Below are 22,673 nucleotides of genomic sequence, written 5' to 3'. Positions count from 1 at the left end.
ACAAGAGGTAATGTTCGGATATATTGGAAATATTTATTGAAGTTAGATTTTTTTGTAATGTATGGTCGCACTGATGCAAGATCAATGTACAGCAGAGAAAACAAAAATGAAAACCCTCCGGTTAGTAGTGTCCTATTACACTTCAGAAAATTCTGAAAAGTACAACATGGGCTTATTTAGCAAATTATGTTGCATCGGCAAGTAGAATATTTTGTTGGATGAATGATGGGTTCATTATTGAAAAGGAAATCATAAAGCAATTTAGGTCCAGACATGTTTTGTTGAGGGACATAGAATTTGTTGATGAAAGACCCAGGATCGACAGGGATGAATAATTATTGTCACACAGATAAGTCACTCCATGGAAATCCAGTCATCCGGCATGACAGAACTCAGTGCAGAGAAATTTGGTAGTCAAAAACACATGCAACTACCATAAAGTTTTTTTGCAGTATAAAATGACTTTTTTCATATAACTGTTAGGTCAACAAATGAAAACTGTCCTATCCAACCTCTTTAGACTCAGCAAAAACTTTTTTCCTAACAATTGCTGCTCTTGATGAAACACATATGCTTCACCGGCAGCGTCAAACATTCATTGTCACATCGGTAGGTCCCAAGATGATATTTTAGTAATCTGACCTTTCAGGACACAGCTATTAGAATTTTCAGAACTGAAATGGAATTGGGGTACCACATGAAACGTTGCACTAGGAATAATCAATCCTTTATTGACACAGTCACAGGGTAACAAGTATAATGACAGTTGCTATGAGTTAGAGAACATTGCATGAATCACTTGGGGTATGGAAACTCAAATTCCATGTTTCACATTATTTCACTCGTTGTCGTACACAAGATACCCGAGTTATTCGGCATTCAAACGACTGCATGAATAACGTAGTAGGTTATGACCGAAGCTGATCACAAAACTTCTACAAAACTTTTACTCTTCCAAATCATCCAATGTACGTTTGTTTACCCAGTACTTTTATTTCGTTTGTTCCAAAAATGCAGTGTAAACGGAGCCATCGTAGCTGCATGAACGAACAATATTTTGAATAGGTAGTTCGTCCTGGAAACCACCTTTTCATGCAACTGTTCTTCAAAAGTCACTAGTAAAAAGAATTAACATACCGGAAATTACCTTTTCTTTCCATGAACTTTCCATGAACAACTTCTGAATCACTTATTTTCTATTCAATAGTCAAATCCGTACTTTTGAAATAAAATTTCTTATTATAAATGGTTTTGGGGGCTAACTTCACGGAGGTATTGTTTACATGGTTCTATGAATTTGGCGGTTTCGTTTCTGCTCAGTCAGTCTCCTGTACCCGGTGTCCGCATTTACACGTGGTTTCTGATATATCGTTTTTTCATATCAGTTTCATTTTCATTATTATATTATAAGTATTAATCGATTTGGTTATAATGCCCAAATATGCGTTATTGTTGGGATCAGATGACGTCTATTATGTGCAGAAAACCACACTCCTCACGCATCACAGTGGCTTAACCTACGAAATAAAAAAAAAATCCCTCATGACGAAATTGATTTGCTTCCACGGTAAGTACACAAATCTCCAATTTATTATTATTTATTAATTCGTTGATTGCAAAAGAACTGGACTTTCTTTATTATTTTTTGTTCTAGCAAAACGAGAAGTTCTCGTAGAGCTCCGCAATAACCTGGTATCAAGTCGTCCATCATTGGAACTATCACCTACTCAAATCATTCCTCAGCGTGTCAATAATGAAGGTTACCATTTAATATTTCGTATATTTATAAAAGGCTAAATATGTTGGGCTTTTCCATATAAATTTCACGTTTTTTATTATATGTTTAGACTCTAATACAAATAAGGCTAGGTCGAATGGGGAACCAGTGGCCACCGGAGAGGATGCGATGGATCCATGTCCAATGATTTTTGATTTGACGTCAAAGAACAATGAAATTGAAAATGATTTTCTTGGGAATGTTAGTGAGTTTCAATGGTCGGAATGCATTATTAGTAACAGTATTTTCGTTCTGTTATGTGTATGATGGATACGTTCAGTTCAATATATATTACTCTTAGTTTCTTTTTTGTTATATCTAGTTTTTTAGTTCAATATGTTTATATTACACTGGTAGATATATAATATTTATTTTAATTATTTGCATTCTGAGCATGAACGCTTTTAGTTTGCATGCCCTATTATCTAGTGTGCTGAGTTACATGCTCGTCTTTCGCACATATTCAAAGCTATTAGAGTATTTGCCGTAGGGAGATATTGTGTTCTGATTACAGCGTATATTGGGCATCCATTTAGAAAATGTTCCACAGATTTTGGTTGTAACTTATTGTATATTGTGTATAAGACATCCGCTATATATGCGCATAAAACGCCCTATATGCAGACAGTAGCATTCTTATTACACCGGATCTGAGTTGGTTTTCCTTTATGCAATATTCAGTAACTTTTTCAATTTCTCTAAAATGTTATTCATTGAGATGTCATTTAATATATCCATTGATCCAATTTTCTTTAAAACATTCCTCAGGTTTTCCAATTTGTATAATTAACTTAAACCAATTAAATACTTTATTACTTTGAATACCAGTTACTTAAGTTAATTCATAATTATCTTGAACCAATTAAATATAATTACTCATGTCGATATCAGTAAAATCTTGAGTTATCAATTGAGCAAATGCTATCTTTGGAAAGCAGATCGGTCTTATTTCGAAGAATTCCTCCACATGCAACATCGTTTTCCGTCTTTTGCCATAGAAAGATCTTTTTGTATTTGTAGACCATGTGTTTTCTATTTTTTTCTTAAACTAATGTTTATTGTATACTTTTCTAGCCATAGCATATGTTCTCTTGTGCCTAAAATTGTAAATGTTGATATTCCATTTCTGTTCACTAGGATACACAAGCCGTCGTTTTCCCTATCTGTCCCATGATCTCGGACAGCTTTACTCTGAATTTTATTGCATAATTATCCGTTAACTTTGCCAGTCTCGGTTTATCATGTACACCATGTTTTATTTATGCATATTATTGCGGTGTTTTCCCACATTTCTTTTGTCGGATTAGTAATGTCTAAGTAACGTGATATTGTATCATTCATCGGGTTATCTTTTGCATGATTTTCATTGTTTGCTTCGTTATGTTTCATTGTTTCTTTACGGCTATCATAATGTAGTTTACTGTCGTTATTGCTATTTGACGTTTGTATTTTATGATGTTTCTTTTTGTGACGCGAAAATTCTCTCTCAATCCATCTCCTATTTTTCACACGTACGCTATATCGTCAATCCAGAGTTTCCCGAAACAAACTCCAATGGAGCGTCCTCTTGCTTCTTCTTCCGTAGCGATATTGAGTATATCCTTCTACGTTTCTTCTTCCGAAAATGTTGTGTCATGTTTTCTTTTAATGTTTTTTGACGGGGTACTGTTTTCAAACGATTTTTGTTCTGACGAATTGAATTTTTCTATTTTTGAACAGGAATAGATACTTTTATCAACGACCAACTGGGTTTTAATGAAGCGGATGAGTTGCAGCCATGTGATTCACCTGAGTACGCTTATGAAAGTGAACCAAACGCTTATGAAAGTCTACAAAACGATTGTGAAAGCTCACAAAACGCTGATGAAAGCGAACAATACGATTGTGAAAGCGAACAAAACGCTGATGAAAGCGAACAAAATGCTCGTGAAAGTGAACAAAATGTTTCAGGTAGTACAGGTAAGTTAGGGGAATACTAATATGAGTTTCAGATACAGCGCAAAAAACTAAAATATCGATTGTCAGAAAAGAATGAATTTGATAATGGCAAAAGGAGCCCCTCTAAGACCGAAAAGGTAATATACGTTGATAAAAATCAACTTAATTACAAAGCTTCAACGATTAAGCATGAAAGAAGGCTGCTTATTGTAACAGATCGTATCATTCTCCCCGTTTCTTTGTTCATGTGTATCGCTTTTATAATTGCGAATTGATGATTTCAAATTTTTGTTAACAATATATATTATCGCCACATCAATTTTTTCGCTCCAGTTCGAGAATGATAATTTAATGTTTTTTTCTCTGTCGAATTAAGTCCTGATGATATATCTCAAAGAAAAGAAGTATTGTTAATGTTTTTTTTCAGTCGAATTAAGTCTTGATGATATATCTCAACGAAAAGAAGTGTTGTTAATGTTTTTTGTCTTCGAGTTGAGTCTTGATGATACATCTCAAATATAATAAATGTTGTTTAGATGTTAAATGGTACATGTATGACATATTAATGAATGCTTTTTTTTAAATTTTCAGCAGGTGATCAACGAAATCAAAATGAAAATGTTCTGTGACGTGACATTTTGCCCCGCCACTCGTACGAACCGTTTCGACCAGTGGACCGGGTTTGCGGCCCATTTTGACGCCACTTCGACTCGTCGGGCGCTGTTCGGAGCGAGACTCACCGCTACGTAATGTTAAGCTTTAGTTTAAGAATTCGCGCCTATTATCTGTTGCGCGACAATTACCTTTTGTTTTACCTATTCCCGGCCCGTGTCGGGAAGAGAGAGAAAGAGTTCAGTTTCGCGGGTTACTTTGATTCCAATATTTCAGAAATCTACTGTAGTTTCCGAGGTTTGGCCCCGCCTCCGCTACGATGGACCGAGCGCATCGCTAATTTATACCACCCGCACTACCTCGCTGTTCAAACCGATCTCGCCCGCGGGGAGCACTCTTCTCACATCCTCTTCGAGCTTCGAACATCATTCTCGACCTGCGGACGGCTGAGAGGACACGCTGGCATAGGCCATCCGTTGAACGCCGCCCGTGCCTCTCCCGCCGTAGCAACCGAGAGTTGCACCGTCCGCACAGCTGTGAATTTGGGTGCCACGGTCCGTGCAATACGGCGCCTCGGTCGGTGGGATTCGGGGGAGTTTCCTGGAGGAGAGGTGCTGCAATTGCCTGGTGGCTTATCGTCGTGGGCCCACCGTGATTTCATGACGTCTGGAGTCATGAGGGAGGCCTCCCCTCTGCCTTTTCAGAGATGCCCGCCGGATCCCCAAGAGGAAAGGCACTCGGATCACAGCCACTTAGTCGGGAGGAGCGTTTCGCGTGGGCGGAAGAGGCGAGAGCAGCGAGGAACATCGTGCAATTAAGAATAGCGTAAAAGCGGTGCGGAAAGTAATTTCCGTACGCGCTTCACTTTTGAATTTACCGCGAATACGCGAGCCGGGAGGCCGAGCGCGAGTTCGCGCCCGGCGTGTGAGCGCTGCGGTGCTGGGTCCGAGTGGTGGGGAGAGCGCCGAACACCGAGGACCGCTCGCACGCACAATTAGTCTAGTTCCGAGCACCATACTGGCGAGTCTGCGTTCTGGCGAAAATCATCGTGCCTGTCTTTTGTGCGGCGAGTTGGATCCCTCGGTAAGTCCGTTCTTTATCTCCCCGAATCGTTTGTCTTGTTGAGCTTTCATGTTTTTCTTTTCGGAATCTAGGTCCGAGTTTTAGTTCAGATTTATATGGCGTTTCGAGAGACTTACGAGTCGAAGTATCGTGCGAGATTGCGGCCGATACTTCCCGGGTCTCGAATTTTGATAAAGTAACGCTCAACTAGGCAAATCGATTCCTTCAAGTTGGTTCAATAATTTCGTGCATTCAATTCCGTAAAATTGTCGTTATTAGAATTATATCCTTTGAGTTTTTCGTTTTGTGAAGGCGCTGAATATAACGCGCAATATATTTCGAGTACCTCTGTCTCTCTCTCCTTGCACGCGCCGAGGGCTCTAGCGAGCGCGCCCGGTCGCGCGATGTTTTCGTGCTTTCTCTCTCGCACTTGTTGTCGCGCTACGGATTATACGGCGGTTAGTAGCGTCTTCGTTTATTATTATATTTCGTTCCTTTCTTCTGTATCGCGTATTATTGTTCTCTCGTAGTTTAACCGACGTGCAGCGTATTACCGTTTTCCGATACCTTATTCTTTTATTACGTTAACTATTACTTAAATTATTTATCAGTCCGTCATTACCTTGTCGCTCGCATTTTCTCACACTAGTACTTTACCTTCGGCCTTTGCCGCCGTTTACCTCGTACCTACGCTTTACCTACAGTCTTCGCGACTGATTAATTTTACCTCCAGTCTCCGCGACTGATGAATTTTACCTACAGTCCTCGCGACTGGTTAATTGTACCTACAGTCCTCGCGACTGATTAACTTTACCTACAGTCCCTGCGACTGATTAATCGTACCTCCAGCCCTCGCGGCTGATGAACTTTACCTGCGCATTACCTACGGTACTTGTTACCGGTTACCTTTTACCTACAGCCCTCGTGGCTGATTAATCGTACCTCCAGCCCTCGCGGCTGATGAACTTTACCTGCGCTTTACCTACGGCCCTTGCGGCTGGTTACGTGTTACCTGCGTTTACCTGGGACACTCAATTCGTGGGTGTCGAATAACGAATATGAGGCGTGCGAATATGCGAAGCGACAGATCAGTTCTATTAATTTCATTATCCAGATTCTACCCGTCACTTGTATTATATGGCTTGAACTTTTGTCCGATCATTAAAATTTACCGAATCTCGTATTTGACTATGTTGTTCTCGATGGTTCACGGCGTTCAATGTTAATGTCTTTCTTGTAACTCTACGCGTCGTCACGGAGTTGAATAAATTGTGAATATTTTGTCAAATTACTATCTTGTGTCGATTATGTTATTTTGCGTCCCTGATTGCTACTTTTCCCCAAGGATTCCCCCCTCTACCTTCTGTATCTCAGTTTGAGCTGAGTAGCCGGACCGTCCTCGGTCACTCGTGTCTCTCGCGCACTCTGAGTATCGTGATCTGTTGGCGTTACCATCGTAGAGAGTGAATAAAATTAAAGTCGAGTAATCGACGGTACTTCGTACCTGGCGCCCAATTCACTCTCGTGGCCGGAGAGTCGTGCGAGCCGACGAGACGGGTGGGCCGAGAAGGGACCAATCGTACCCTCGCGGGGAAAATTGTGTTACAAATGGCGCCCAACGTGGGGCCCGAAAAGTAGTAATTTATTAGAATCCAGAATGTTGTAATGTTGAGTTTTGATTCCGTATTTCGTGTTTCGCGTTTTTCGCTGCGATATATTTTTCGGTAACCATTACGCCGTGGATCCGTTTAGCCCGCGTCGAGAAATTTCGATCTATTTTGGCGTTGCGTTTGGAAACATTTTTTTTTTTTTTTGGCGATAGAGAGACCTCGACGTGCTGGGAGATCTTGAGAGATTTTGATCTTTTGTTTCTTATTCTGACTTCTCGGAATATTTCGTATTATTGTGTTTAGCGGACACTCCCGAGAACAGAGGCGTTCTTATTGTGGTGTGACCAAATAAAATTTGTTTTTCTCTTTTACCTCTCGTATGACTACGATATATTTTTCTGACGAAATATTATCTCGATTTCTTTTGTACGCACTTTGTGTTTACCTGGTACGCTACCAGCCGTATTAACTTCTCGCCTTATTTACATTTTTTGTTCTCTCAACGCTTCTGCCTCAGTACCTCTATTGTGCCGCTTAACCTGTGCTATGTTTAAATATCGTGTTTCTTAGTTGTAAGAAATTCTGCTTATTTCTTGTGCTTGTGTGCTACATCATTTACCTCTCCTAATCCCTTGTGTCATCGGTGAACATATTGGCTTGGTCGAATTGTTTTGAATTTGACTCGACCGGTTGCCCCGTACTGTCGCCTCGCGTAAGAGGGCATAAGACCAACGTTTCTAATGCGTAGTGTAGAAGCCTACGTTGTTGGCAGTTAGCCCCCCTGAAAGTCAACATAAGCATCTCGCACGAGGGCATAAGCCCAATACCAAGAATTCGTACCGCCTAACCGTACGAGATTGGCAGTTAGCCCCACCCAACCATGTAAACAGTGCCTCTATTGTTCCGTTTAGAGGACTCAAACTCATCCACGCGTGAGCTGTGTCAGTAACGGGATATTATCGCGATAATCCGTCATTTCTCGCAAAAACGTTAATCCAGTATTTACGTCGACCGCTTCGAATTGCGAAAAATAATTTTTTTTGGAAATCGGACGGTTCACGGATTATCCCCCACCTATCACCGACACCGAGCGAGGGGGGAGCCACCTAGTCGACTCAGCCGACAAGGGCCATTCTCCGAGTATCCGCGTCAGTGAACGGTTCAATCGCTAATCGATCCCGATCGTTAACCCGTGTACCCGTATTATTAACCGCATTTCGAATAATCGACTTATCTTTCGCGCTCCGGTATTTATTTCGGAACATTTAATTTACCTTGGCTCTAACGTACCGCGCATTGCCGTCCGAGTTGAGCCGTGACTCCTTTTCACGAGTCTGTTGGTTTGGCCTTTGACGGAAGTACCGGGAATTCGAGCAAGCCCCGCCCCTATAAGGTCTGTTTACCTTGTACCTGACGAATTACGCGTCGCTTTCCGCCGCCACTACTTCGTCTTTAATTTGCTGTTGCTTCGGGTTTCTCCAACCCGACGAGTTTGATTTCGTAGCTATTACCTTAGGAATTTGAATCCTTACCTGTTCATCGGATTCAAATTCTTACCAGTTACCTCGCGGAGTTGAATCCTTACCTATTACCTGCCGAATCTGGATTCGTCCAAATTCGAGTTACCTTCGGATTCAACCCCGCGCCTATTACCTTTCGAAGTCAAACTCTTACCTTGCTCTTCCGTTATTTGCCTCATTTAATCGGTCGATCCTGCGGCGCAAACTCGAATTCGCGAACTCGCGACGCGGTGTATCTCGGGAGATCTATTGGTCCCGTTATCTGTGGCGGAAATACCTTTCGTTTTGTGACTTGATTACCTGGAGGTTTCACGAGCTCGCGCAGTCTCAGTTTCCTTCGTATCCGACCCGGAACCGATCCGCGTCGAAAATCGTTGCGTCGTTCCGACTCGCGCTTAGCCGTTTCGTACCGCGTACACCCGGTTGCGTGCCATCATGCCAGAAGGGAACCGGGACGGTTCACCGAAATTCGGTGAGGGCCCACAACGTACTTCGTCTCCTCCGCCAGTGGGCGCTGAGGGGGGCGAAAAGGGGACATTCGAGGTCGACCCGCGTGTACGTGACGCCCCGCCCGTCTGCGGCGCGGCTGGATATGACTCCGGTATGGGGCATACCTTGCCACCCGAGGACGGATCGAGCTTGTCCTATGCCTGGCCCGGGGACACCACCCGAATCACGGGCAGTTTCCAAGGGCCGGTCATGACGGCCATGGGAGCGAGTGGTGGACCGTTCGAACCTCCACGCGGGCCGAAACAACCCGGCCACCCGGAGATCTGGTCGAGGTTACTCCACCACGGCCCGAATCTCGGTCCCGGCCCCCTAAACCATCAACCGTGGACGGGACTTCCCACGAATACGCCACCCACGCCAACGGGCGCCCGCCCACGCACCGATCGCTCTAGAGGCCCGAACCAGCCCGGAATCCACCCTGGCCACGATCCACGAACGGGTACCAGTGAACAGTTCCAAGGCGGACGAGGACCTCCTCCCCATTATGCCACCCCAACGGTTAACGAACCCAGGTCAGTATATGAGCCACCTCCGCGTTTAACTACGGAGTATCCTCACTCGCGCGCACCGATCTCCCCATCCGCGGTATTACACCTGATGAGAAAATGGAACATCTCTTTCTCTGGGAAACGGGGGGAAGATGTCGACACTTTTCTCACGCGTATCTCGGAGGGCCGCGCACTCGTACCGGTATCAGACACCGATTTAATCCGCTGCATTCCCTTCTTCCTAAATGGGGTCGCCCTTCAGTGGTTCCGAAACGACCACGATCGCTGGAATACCTGGGCGGAATTCGCGTCCGCTTGTCGTTTGCGTTTCGGGGACCCCGACTACCAATATGCGCTTCGGGAAGAAATTATGCGTAGGACCCAAGGATTAGACGAGCCGGTCGCGGACTATTTAACATGCCTTCGGGGATTATTTAATCGTCTCCAACCTCCCTGGAGCGAGTCAGAGCAGGTCCAGTACGCGCACCGTAATTTGATTCCGCGACTCCATATAGCCATCCACCGGGACGATCTGTTTGACTTCGATTCGTTCGAGCATATCGCCGTCCGGGTAGAGAAAAGTTTTGCCGTCTCGCGCACCTATCGCGCCCCACCAGCTCCGAACCAGTCTTTGTGTCCGGAACTGGCCTATCGCGGCTCTAAAACCTTCGCCAACAACCCCGGCCGCAAATTATTCGCGGCGGTAGAAACGTGGCCAGAGCTAGACGGCGGGAACGAAACGTCTGCCGAAGGGCCCCCCGAATCGAACGAGTCAAACGACTCGGACTCGACCCCAGTTCTCGAGAGCGTAAACGCCGCGCAACAAGCCCCGAATCCTCCCCGAAGACGACGTAAGACAGTATCCAACGCGACTACCGGAACCGCGCCGAAACTCAACGCTACCGCGAAACCACTACGTTCATTAAACCCGTTCCTCGATGCGATGCCTTCTCCTGGCGGAAACAACCCTGCCCCGAGCAACGCCGCAGCCCAACCGCGACCACCTACTTGCTGGAATTGCGGAAAACCCGGACACCGGTTTAATGCATGCGGAGAAGCTCGAGTCGTATTTTGTTACCGCTGCGGGCGCCGAGGCCAAAAATCAACCGAATGCTCGTGTGCGGGAAACCGCTGAAGGCGGGTCCGGGACATATTTTAGTGGAACCCGCCGAAATCGTCAGTTTACCTCGCGAAACACCTGCTGCGTCTCGCGAGTTACCTTGTACCTCCTCGCATTCGAATGACGAGCCATCTCGCGAATTACCTTGTACCTCCTCGCATTCGAATGACGAGCCACCTCGCGAATTACCTGCTGCGTCTCGCGAATTACCTTGTACCTTCTTGCATTCGGATGATGAGCCATCTCGCGAATTACCTGCCGCGTCTCGCGAGTTACCTTGTACCTTCTCGCATTCGGATGACGAGCCATCTCGCGAATTACCTGCCGCGTCTCGCGACTTACCTCGTACCTCCTCGCATTCGAATGACGCGCTACCTCGCGAATTACCCCGTACCTCCTCGCATTCGAAGGACGCGTTGCCTCCCGTTTTACCTAATACCTCGCCACGGGACGCCGAAACTATCCGGTGCGGGACCGTCCAAACGGAAGAAAGCCCCACCGCGTTTTTCGTGACGTTCACTCTCCAAGGCCACCCGGTGAGAGCACTATTCGATTCCGGTTCAAGTCGCACGTTTTTCGGCCCCCTCGCGATCCAATGGGTCGACAACCTGGGCATCCCGAGGGAGCGCTGCCGCCCTCGCGGTGTAGAGATGGCTGGCGGTCAAAAAGCCATTGCGAGTGAGGTCGTCAACCCCGTCATTTATCTAAACGGTCGGCCCTTCCGTTTGACCGCGTACCTGTTACCTGTATTGGTGTTACCTTGTATCTTGGGCCTCGACTTCATGCGCGCGGCCCACTGGGTTGTCGACTTCGCGAGCGGAAAATGGTTCAGTTGGTTCGAGCCTCAACGCGTACATTCCTTCGAAGCCCAGATGAGCCCATCTACAGTCCATTACCTTTGCGGCGGGCTACAGATTCTCACACCCGACCAAGACACTACCCTAAAAACTCTCGTGAGCCAGGAAATACCAAAACCCCCCGAAAAACCAGGCTGCACTTCTCTGACAGAACACCACATTGACGTGGGAGGGCATACCGCGATCAAACAGCGTTACTACGCCGTCTCACCAGCCATCGAGAAGGCGATTCACGAGGCGGTTCGAGAGATGCTCGCGGACGAAATTATAGAACCGTCCGTCAGTGATTGGTCTAGCCCCATAGTCATGGTCAAAAAGCCCAACGGGAAGTTGCGATTCTGTCTTGACTTTCGAAAGGTCAACGAAGTGACTAAAAAGGACGCGTACCCGATACCCTTGATGAATAGCATTTTAGATCGGCTGCGGCAAGCAAATTATATTACCACCCTCGACCTCAGCCAGGCGTATTTTCAAATCCCGCTAGCAGAGAAAAGTCGCGAAATCACAGCTTTTACCATCCCGGGAATGGGTTTGTTCCAATTTCGTCGCATGCCGTTTGGATTAACCAACGCGCCGGCCACATTCCAACGGTTGCTCGATCGCCTTATCGGTCCTGAAATGCAACCCCACGTTTATGTCTACCTCGACGACATAATTATCGTGACTGCCACTTTCGAAGAACACCTTGAATGGCTACGCCGCGTGTTGACCAAAATTCGAAATGCGGGTTTAACCATCAACCCCGATAAAAGCGAGTTCTGTCGGTCGGAAGTGAAATACCTTGGCTTCTTAGTGAATCGCGACGGTCTACAAATCGACCCGGAGAAAGTCGCGCCCGTACTCAATTATCCGGCGCCGCGAAATATCAAACAACTTCGTCGTTTTCTCGGCATGGCATCGTGGTATCGTCGATTCATCCCGGCTTTCGCGACGCTAGCCAACCCGCTCACTTCTCTATTGAAGAAGACAGCCACCTGGTCCTGGGAAGCCCCTCAGCGCGGAGCCTTCCGAGAGATTCGCGAGCGTCTATCTACCTCACCTACCTTAAGTTGCCCCGATTTTGAGTTACCTTTCGTCCTGCAAACCGACGCCAGTAGCGTAGGCTTGGGCGCCGTCTTAACACAGACCGTCGACGGCGTGGAGCACGTAATCGCCTATGCGAGTCGCGCGCTGATCGCCGCCGAAAGAAATTATACGACCACCGAACAAGAATGCCTCGCCGTTATTTGGGCGGTACGGAAATTCCGCTGCTACCTGGAAGGTTATTATTTCACCGTGATAACCGACCACTCCAACCTACGGTGGTTGCATAATCTCAAAAATCCCTCCGGTCGTTTAGGACGCTGGGCCCTGGAGCTCCAGGAGTATAACTACCAGATTATTCATCGGAAAGGTGCGTTGCATCATGTGCCTGACGCCCTTTCCCGCATCCCCGAGGATTCGTGTGCCCTGCTTCTACCTCCCCCCGAAAGTCAAGACCGGTGGTACAACCGCAAATTCCGCGCCGTCCGCAGAGCGCCGGACCAATATCCTGATTGGCGTTGCGAGGACGATCGCCTTTACCACCATCGTCCCCCACGATTTCCGGCCCTCGAGGTCGTTGACTTGGAGGCGCGGAAACTCGTATTACCGTTCGAACGTCGGCAACAAGCGTTGTTCAACTCCCACGATGTTCCGCAAGCCGGTCACCTGGGCGTTGAAAAGACATTCCACCGTCTCAGTCTTCGGTATTACTGGCCGAATATGTTCCGCGATGTTGTCAAGTACGTTCGTAGGTGCGCCGTGTGCCAGCGGTGTAAGGTAGAGCAAGCCACTCCCGTCGGTCTTATGGGAAAACGAATTCTAGAGCAACCGTGGGATATAGTTGCCGGAGATGTCATGGGCCCCTTACCTACCAGTAAAAGCGGTTTTACCTACGTCCTCGTTCTCCAGGATTTGTTCACGAAATGGATCGAAATAATCCCCCTCCGGAAAGCTACCGGTAAGAAAATCGCGGAGGCTGTCGAAAACGAAATCGCGTGTCGCTGGGGTCATCCTCGCATTTCCCTCACAGATAACGGAACCGAATTCGTCAACCGCAATATCCGAGCGCTAACCGAACGGCTAGGCGTCCGACACCAGACTATCGCCCCGTATCACCCCCAGGCAAATCCCGTCGAACGGGTTAATAGAGTCATCAAGAGTATGATAGTTTCATACCTCGGTCCGGACCATCGCGAGTGGGACGTACACTTACCTGCCCTCCGTTTCGCGTATAATACCGCTTATCATACGTCCATTCAGGCGAGCCCGGCCTACTTGAATTACGGGCGCGAACCGAAGCCCCCGCATCGTCTACTCCCGGAAAGGCCGGGGACCGAATCTCACACACCCCAATCCTGGGTAGAACGCATGAAACAATTGGAAACTGTGCGCCGACTCGCCCGAATCGCGATTACCGAGGCTCAGGAACGACAAGCTCTTTATTACAATCGCAAACACCGCGATCGCGATTATCGGGTAGACGACTTAGTGTTAAAAAAGCAACATGTCTTGTCATCGGCGACTCAACACGTGGCCGCTAAACTAGCCACCAAATTCCATGGCCCCTTTATCATTCGGAGGAAAATTTCTCCGGTGGTCATGGAACTGTCGAATTTGGAAGGGACCTGGAGTGGGAAAATTCACGTGCAGGACCTCAAGCCCTACGTGAATTGACCGAGCCAGTGCCTCAATAGCATTGACACACCCCAACTTTTTGCGTCCTCACTTCGCTTCATTCTTCACACTCCCGGACCTACCTTTGTCGCCAGCCTGCCCGCTTGTTTGCTCTGTGCTTAAATGTTCTTTCTAGTGAGCTTTACATTCCACAGCTTCGCATGTCCCTCCGACGCGTCTTACCTCAGTACCTGTCGCCACTACCTAGCGTCGTTGACCTGTTACCTCACTCCCCGCACCACGACATTACCCCCCAACCAGCGTTTCAGCACCTAACCGCGTCACTCGAACCTGCGCCCAATCATTCTACATATTTTTTTTTCCTTTTCTTTCCTTTTCTGAAAGTTGTTCAGATAGTTCTTTTCCAGTTCTTTGGCAGGCGGAGTCAGTTTTCTTTTTGTTTCCTTTTGTTTTGTTTTCCTAGCGACGTTATTACAGTCTTATAGACTGAGCCCTCGGGCTCTAATTAAGTTACCTTGTGATTTTGTTTTACCTTCTTTACTTGTGCGTTTCACGTCGTGAACCTGTTACCTGCCAAGAGTGCCATGCCTTTATTTACGCCTTACGTTGAGAATGATTTATTAAAAATTTCGAAAACGATCGAGTTAATGTTGTTATTGCATGTCACACCCCAATTTCACCTTAGCCTGTCTTCGTGGAGTCGTCCGCGACACTTCGTGTGGAGTGTGTGTTGCTTCGCGGGGCAGCCTTCTGCTGTAGTCCGAGAACGTATTGAGTTCCTTCTTTTTCTTTGTCGTATTGAACCAAATTAATGTGGAGATGGAGCACGCGTAAGGCGTGGAGGACGGTTGAAATCTGGGCTCCGTGGAGGACGAGCCGAGGGACCCAACTTTGTTTCAGATCAAACGCACTTGGCCATTCGGGAAGCCGGGAGACACGTTCGTGCGAGTGTGCACCGAGAGAAGCCACCCGAAGGAAGCACAACATCGCCCACCACCCATCGCCGACCTCGTCGAGGGTCATCCATCACCGAGACAAGCAAATTCTGGGGTGGAGGTTTGTGACGTGACATTTTGCCCCGCCACTCGTACGAACCGTGTCGACCAGTGGACCGGGTTTGCGGCCCATTTTGACGCCACTTCGACTCGTCGGGCGCTGTTCGGAGCGAGACTCACCGCTACGTAATGTTAAGCTTTAGTTTAAGAATTCGCGCCTATTATCTGTTGCGCGACAATTACCTTTTGTTTTACCTATTCCCGGCCCGTGTCGGGAAGAGAGAGAAAGAGTTCAGTTTCGCGGGTTACTTTGATTCCAATATTTCAGAAATCTACTGTAGTTTCCGAGGTTTGGCCCCGCCTCCGCTACGATGGACCGAGCGCATCGCTAATTTATACCACCCGCACTACCTCGCTGTTCAAACCGATCTCGCCCGCGGGGAGCACTCTTCTCACATCGTCTTCGAGCTTCGAACATCACTCTCGACCTGCGGACGGCTGAGAGGACACGCTGGCATAGGCCATCCGTTGAACGCCGCCCGTGCCTCTCCCGCCGTAGCAACCGAGAGTTGCACCGTCCGCACAGCTGTGAATTCGGGTGCCACGGTCCGTGCAATACGGCGCCTCGGTCGGTGGGATTCGGGGGAGTTTCCTGGAGGAGAGGTGCTGCAATTGCCTGGTGGCTTATCGTCGTGGGCCCACCGTGATTTCATGACGTCTGGAGTCATGAGGGAGGCCTCCCCTCTGCCTTTTCAGAGATGCCCGCCGGATCCCCAAGAGGAAAGGCACTCGGATCACAGCCACTTAGTCGGGAGGAGCGTTTCGCGTGGGCGGAAGAGGCGAGAGCAGCGAGGAACATCGTGCAATTAAGAATAGCGTAAAAGCGGTGCGGAAAGTAATTTCCGTACGCGCTTCACTTTTGAATTTACCGCGAATACGCGAGCCGGGAGGCCGAGCGCGAGTTCGCGCCCGGCGTGTGAGCGCTGCGGTGCTGGGTCCGAGTGGTGGGGAGAGCGCCGAACACCGAGGACCGCTCGCACGCACAATTAGTCTAGTTCCGAGCACCATACTGGCGAGTCTGCGTTCTGGCGAAAATCATCGTGCCTGTCTTTTGTGCGGCGAGTTGGATCCCTCGGTAAGTCCGTTCTTTATCTCCCCGAATCGTTTGTCTTGTTGAGCTTTCATGTTTTTCTTTTCGGAATCTAGTTCCGAGTTCTAGTGCAGATTTATATGGCGTTTCGAGAGACTTACGAGTCGAAGTATCGTGCGAGATTGCGGCCGATACTTCCCGGGTCTCGAATTTTGATAAAGTAACGCTCAACTAGGCAAATCGATTCCTTCAAGTTGGTTCAATAATTTCGTGCATTCAATTCCGTAAAATTGTCGTTATTAGAATTATATCCTTTGAGTTTTTCGTTTTGTGAAGGCGCTGAATATAACGCGCAATATATTTCGAGTACCTCTGTCTCTCTCTCCTTGCACGCGCCGAGGGCTCTAGCGAGCGCGCCCGGTCGCGCGATGTTTTCGTGCTTTCTCTCTCGCACTTGTTGTCGCGCTACGGATTATACGGCGGTTAGTAGCGTCTTCGTTTATTATTATATTTCGTTCCTTTCTTCTGTATCGCGTATTATTGTTCTCTCGTAGTTTAACCGACGTGCAGCGTATTACCGTTTTCCGATACCTTATTCTTTTATTACGTTAACTATTACTTAAATTATTTATCAGTCCGTCATTACCTTGTCGCTCGCATTTTCTCACACTAGTACTTTACCTTCGGCCTTTGCCGCCGTTTACCTCGTACCTACGCTTTACCTACAGTCTTCGCGACTGATTAATTTTACCTCCAGTCTCCGCGACTGATGAATTTTACCTACAGTCCTCGCGACTGGTTAATTGTACCTACAGTCCTCGCGACTGATTAACTTTACCTACAGTCCCTGCGACTGATTAATCGTACCTCCAGCCCTCGCGGCTGATGAACTTTACCTGCGCATTACCTACGGTACTTGTTACCGGTTACCTTTTACCTACAGCCCTCGTGGCTGATTAATCGTACCTCCAGCCCTCGCGGCTGATGAACTTTACCTGCGCTTTACCTACGGCCCTTGCGGCTGGTTACGTGTTACCTGCGTTTACCTGGGACACTCAATTCGTGGGTGTCGAATAACGAATATGAGGCGTGCGAATATGCGAAGCGACAGATCAGTTCTATTAATTTCATTATCCAGATTCTACCCGTCACTTGTATTATATGGCTTGAACTTTTGTCCGATCATTAAAATTTACCGAATCTCGTATTTGACTATGTTGTTCTCGATGGTTCACGGCGTTCAATGTTAATGTCTTTCTTGTAACTCTACGCGTCGTCACGGAGTTGAATAAATTGTGAATATTTTGTCAAATTACTATCTTGTGTCGATTATGTTATTTTGCGTCCCTGATTGCTACTTTTCCCCAAGGATTCCCCCCTCTACCTTCTGTATCTCAGTTTGAGCTGAGTAGCCGGACCGTCCTCGGTCACTCGTGTCTCTCGCGCACTCTGAGTATCGTGATCTGTTGGCGTTACCATCGTAGAGAGTGAATAAAATTAAAGTCGAGTAATCGACGGTACTTCGTACCTGGCGCCCAATTCACTCTCGTGGCCGGAGAGTCGTGCGAGCCGACGAGACGGGTGAGCCGAGAAGGGACCAATCGTACCCTCGCGGGGAAAATTGTGTTACAGTTCATACTGAGAATGAATCGTCTGACTCGGAGTACAATCCGGAGTCTGATCTCAACGAAATGTCAGACGACGGAGAAGAAAATCAACATAAAAACTTGAATAATAGTTCATTGAATCCCACCATCCAGCAAGTAGAAGATGTGTCCATTGATTTTGATAAATCGAAAGAAGCATCGATAGAAGATGAGTATCCATTTAGCGTTCCGGGTACATCCGCGTGCAAAGCTTCCACTTTGAAAACAGAACTTTCACGTGGACCTAACGGTGATCACAAAAAAAATGTTTGCCTTTATTGTAAGAAGCCACAAAGCAAAATTGCCCGACATTTGGAGTTCGTTCATCAAAATGAAGAAAAAGTGAAAATATTTGCATCCCTACCTCCAAAGGATCCGAAAAGATTACGGTTGATTGGACTGTTGAGAAAAAAAGGGAACTATATGCACCTTGATAGAAAAAATAATACGAACGGGTTACTCGTTCCAGTTCGGCGACCTCGAGACCCAAATAAGTCTAGCGGGGATCACTATGCTCCTTGTCCGAAGTGCTTGGGAATGTACACGAAAAATAATTTACGACATCATATATGCGGAGATGAAAAGGCAACAACTAAGGGAATATTACTGGAAGCAAAACGGGTCGCTGCCCAAGTTCATGAACAGGCTTCCGTAAAAATGCGTCGTGATATATTGCCTCGGCTGGCTGAAGATGAAATTGGTAACACAGCGAAATTTGATAAACTAATCGTGCTCTATGGTAATGATATGGGTACACGGTACAAACGGCAATATCTGGAGTCAATGGTGCGATCGCAGTTAAGGTTACTTTCCCGATTTTTAATCACGATTAAAGGCCTTGACAAGAATATCACAGATATGGCCTCAGTGTTCGATCCGAAGTATTACAAACAATTGATCAAAGCTATGGAAATCATGGGTCAACTTGACCCATCAACTACTATATACAAAACACCAGCCGTGGTGTACAACTTGCAGATAGCTCTCAGAAAAGTCGCCGATGTACTGATACGAGAATCGATCCAGGATCATGATGAGATTATGAAGAAAAATGCAAAGGATATGCTGAAACTGATGAACCAAGGCTTCGTGAATACCGTCAACAAAACGGTAACTGAGTCTCAAGTTGAAATGAAACGACAAAAAGCAATCGTCTTACCAAAAACTGCAGATATTCGTAAACTGTCAGAATATTTGGCGACAAAAATGGATGACAGTTACAAGTTATTGCTCAATGCTTTTTCCGATGAAACATGGCGGGTTTTGGCGGAGATAACTCTAATTTACATCATGATCTATAACCGCAAACGTCCGGGCGAACTTGAAAGAATGATGAAATTGGATTACAATAACATCCAAGGAATAACCGAAGATGATGAAGAATATCAACAGCTTTCAACAGAGGGTAAAAATGCCGCTAACAAATATGTTCGAGTTGAAATTCGTGGTAAGCTAAACCGCGTGGTTCCCGTTTTGCTCAACCAACGAATGAAAAAAAGCGTCGATCTGATTTTGGCACACGCTAAACGTGCTGGCGTTTCTTCCAAGAATCCATATGTGTTCGGTATCCCAAGCGATGATAAAAACCGCTTTGCATTTTTGCGCGCAACTACACTATTAAGACGTTTCGCATCAGAATGTGGCGCGAGTAACCCAGAATCGTTACGAGGGACGAACTTGCGGAAGCATATGGCAACAAAATGTGTGAACATGAACTTGGAAAAAAAGCAAACTGAAAAAGTTGCGCATTTCTTGGGACACGATCCAAATATTCATACAAGCATCTACCAGCAGCGAAAAACATCAGATATTCTATTATTGTCGAAGTACCTTGAAAAAGCACAAGGTCGCGGTAGTATTTCGGCTTCAGATTTATCTCAAGACTGTTCTACTGGTCAGGATACCACAGCTAATGCAGACATCACGAACGGAACAGGATGACTGACATTCTGATGACTCTACTGGTATATTTCATTACTGCTTTGATTGATTATCAGTCATTCACAAATATTTAAAAAGATGCAAAAAATTATATTTTCCTATTTTCAGATATCGATGATGCTCCATGTGTTGAAGCTGAATCTGCAGTAAAAGAGCGAAAATCGAAATCCAATAAAAAAAATGACAAATCAGCTCGACATGCAACAGTTCGTAAGTACATTTCATACTTACAAACCTTTGATAGCATAAAATATTTCGAACGTTTCTTCAAAATGAAAATAATCTTTGATGCCATTAAATTCAAAGAAACCTGATTATCAAAGTGTTTTAAATAAATTTATAGGTAAGCGTCGTAGTAATACAAAAAAAAGATGGAATCCGACAGAAATCATGACAGTGCAGAAGCATTTCAATGAGTACTTGGAGTCAGGAACCTTGCCGTCAATCACTTTGATCAAGGCGTTTCAAAAAACCAACAACTGTTTGAAAGAACGCCATCCAGCTTCGATTAAAGTTTGGCTTCACAACCAAATTAGAAAACAGCAATCCGGCCATTAAACATGGCTTTAAGATAAATGAGAGTTCGATATAGATATCTATGTTTTGTGATACTTACAAATGTGATATTAATTTTAACAAAGACGAAGTATTACGATAAGCTAGGCATTATTAGTACGAATTCTCAAAACTATATTGAATTGATCCGACTGAAAATATTTTTGCAGTCAGCAGAGTGTAACTCTCAACAATGTCGCTTCCAACGAAAAAACGCTTGGATCAAAATTACGCATTTCAATTCTGGAAACTATATTTCATAAAAATACTCTTTTGCTAAGACCAAAAAGGTTCAACATAGGGATGATTTTAATTCCTGATAATATTTTGATTTTAGTCCTCGGTCAAATAAAATGAAGAGACCCATTCAAATATAGTCATATTCATTAGTTATATTCATAGTATCATCGCTTTTTGTTATATCACGATGTTTTTCTGCGAATTTATCGATTCAAGTAAAAAAAAGTTCTATAAGAAAATATTATCAGATAAACAATGTGATATTTATTTGCTATGATCGTTATTCGTTCCAAAAAGTACTTGAAGTGAGCATTTTTGCCGTCAATCTTTATGGTCAAGGCGTTTCACAAAACCAAAAACTGTTTCAAAGAATGCTATCCAGCTTCAATCAAAGTTGGCTCAACAGTCCAATTGAAAAAACAGCAATCCCGCTTGTAAACGTAGCTTTAAGAAGAATGTTACATAAGCTCGCTACAAATGTCTATTTTTTTAGTACTTGCAAATGTGATATTGATTTTACAAAAAGACGAAGTATTATAGTAAGTTAAGTATTATGAGTACCGATTCTCAAAACTATATGTGATTAATAAGACTAAAAGGATTTTTGCAGTCATTACAGTGTAACTTTCTGCAATGTCGCTCCCAACGAAAAGACGCTTGGCTCAAAACTAAACATTCCGATTCGGGAAAGTCTATTCGATAAGAATATTTTTTCGGGGAGAACACAAAGCTTCAACATAGTCATGATTATGATTCTTCTATTCCTTCGTCAAACAAAAAGAAGAGACCCATTTTAATACCGTATAGTTATATTCATTTAATAAAATCATACGCTTTTTGATATATTACAATGTTTTTATGCAGATTTATCACTTCAAATAAAACCAAGTTCTAAAAGAAAATATTATCAGATAAATAGTGTGATATTCATTTGCTATGATTGATTTTCATGTCCATATCTGATTTTGATATATCTGCTAATTTGTTAAATCTACAGCCATTTTTGTGAGAAGCCGTTATCACGGCTTCTATATAATATTTTATTCTGATGTATAACTTTTTTCATGTACACGAAAGTTTTGTTTTTCTTTGAAATGTATTTAAAAAAGATTTGTAATACTACAGTGAGTTCGGAAGCATTTCCGCAGTGAAATAAAAAAAATTGAAAAAGATATTTCTAGTTTTTTTGCGTTCTTCTTTCAGGAAACCTTGACATGAATGATGTAATCACTACGTCAAACACTTGTTTCTTGTACTTCTATATGGCATGCCAATTTTAACCGAGTATCACTGCATTTTGTGCCGGTTTCAAGGATGTAATATATTTGTACAGCAACACTCTGATTTTCAGTGGTGATCAGATCATGCGCATTTCTACTGGAAAATATTTCTCCATTCTTTGGCATATTCATTTCAATGAAGTAAATCCATTTAGTGAATTATCATCAGTCATGAAACATGATAGATGTTTTTCTTCTCTACCGCTACTACCGAGATGTTTATCAAGTAATCAACAAACTTTATTGAAAAGTATACACCGAAAAATTATTAAACAGTTATGAATGTTTTAGTTCAAAAAAATTCACGACCCGTTAAAATGACCATTAGTTTGTTAAATTTCCAAATACTAAATATCCTCTTAGGGCCAAGTTTTGAAAAGTGTATACTTTCAGAAAAAAGGGGCAAAAAGAATTTTTCAGAATTTTAGACTAAGGCATCCCCCCAATGTAGTTAGCATTCTTTGAGTAAAGAATCATTACACAATATTTCGGTAGTTTCCGAAGGAAGTGTATTTCCGCGGAGACTTACTCCATCATTGAACAGTTTCCGAATATTCATTTACGTACAGGGCTATTTCCGTTTACAATTTTCGTATTCTATCTACCCGTGTCCCTGGAACGTTCGCTCAGTTTTATCTTCTTCTTTTCAGTGAATTTGTAGATTCTAAGACACGAAGATTTCCGCGGAGAATCGTTCCCCAATTGGGCAACTTTCGAATATCCATTCCCATACAGGGCTTTCTCCGTTTTTGATTTTCTGATTTGATCTTTCCG

At 44.9% G+C, this 22,673-nt stretch overlaps 1 protein-coding gene across 2 annotated transcripts; it reads left to right on the top strand.

The window, feature by feature from the left end:
- Positions 1-1,338: 1,338 nt before the first annotated feature.
- Positions 1,339-21,791, top strand: LOC122418229 (uncharacterized). 2 transcript variants are annotated; one of them, XM_043432337.1, is made up of 8 exons: positions 1,339-1,567; positions 1,655-1,759; positions 1,848-1,982; positions 3,497-3,852; positions 4,310-4,336; positions 17,870-19,847; positions 19,933-20,034; positions 20,168-21,791. In XM_043432337.1, the coding sequence occupies exon 6, from the start codon at positions 17,929-17,931 to the stop codon at positions 19,822-19,824; it is 1,896 nt and encodes a 631-aa protein (XP_043288272.1). In that variant the 5' UTR covers positions 1,339-1,567; positions 1,655-1,759; positions 1,848-1,982; positions 3,497-3,852; positions 4,310-4,336; positions 17,870-17,928; the 3' UTR covers positions 19,825-19,847; positions 19,933-20,034; positions 20,168-21,791. The 2 variants fall into 2 exon arrangements, with proteins under 2 accessions (XP_043288272.1, XP_043288271.1); XM_043432336.1 differs by having other exon boundaries at positions 4,307-4,336.
- Positions 21,792-22,673: the final 882 nt, after the last annotated feature.

This window comes from Venturia canescens, chromosome 11 (assembly GCF_019457755.1).
Source record: "Venturia canescens isolate UGA chromosome 11, ASM1945775v1, whole genome shotgun sequence".
In the NCBI taxonomy this organism is placed as follows: Eukaryota; Metazoa; Arthropoda; class Insecta; order Hymenoptera; family Ichneumonidae; genus Venturia; species Venturia canescens.
Note: the sequence above shows the minus strand (reverse complement) of the source record. Positions and strands in the feature narration are given on the sequence as shown.

Bases quoted from the DNA above. Each gene is read 5' to 3' on its own strand.
- LOC122418229 (XM_043432337.1), top strand. From the start codon at position 17,929: ATGTCAGACGACGGAGAAGAAAATCAACATAAAAACTTGAATAATAGT.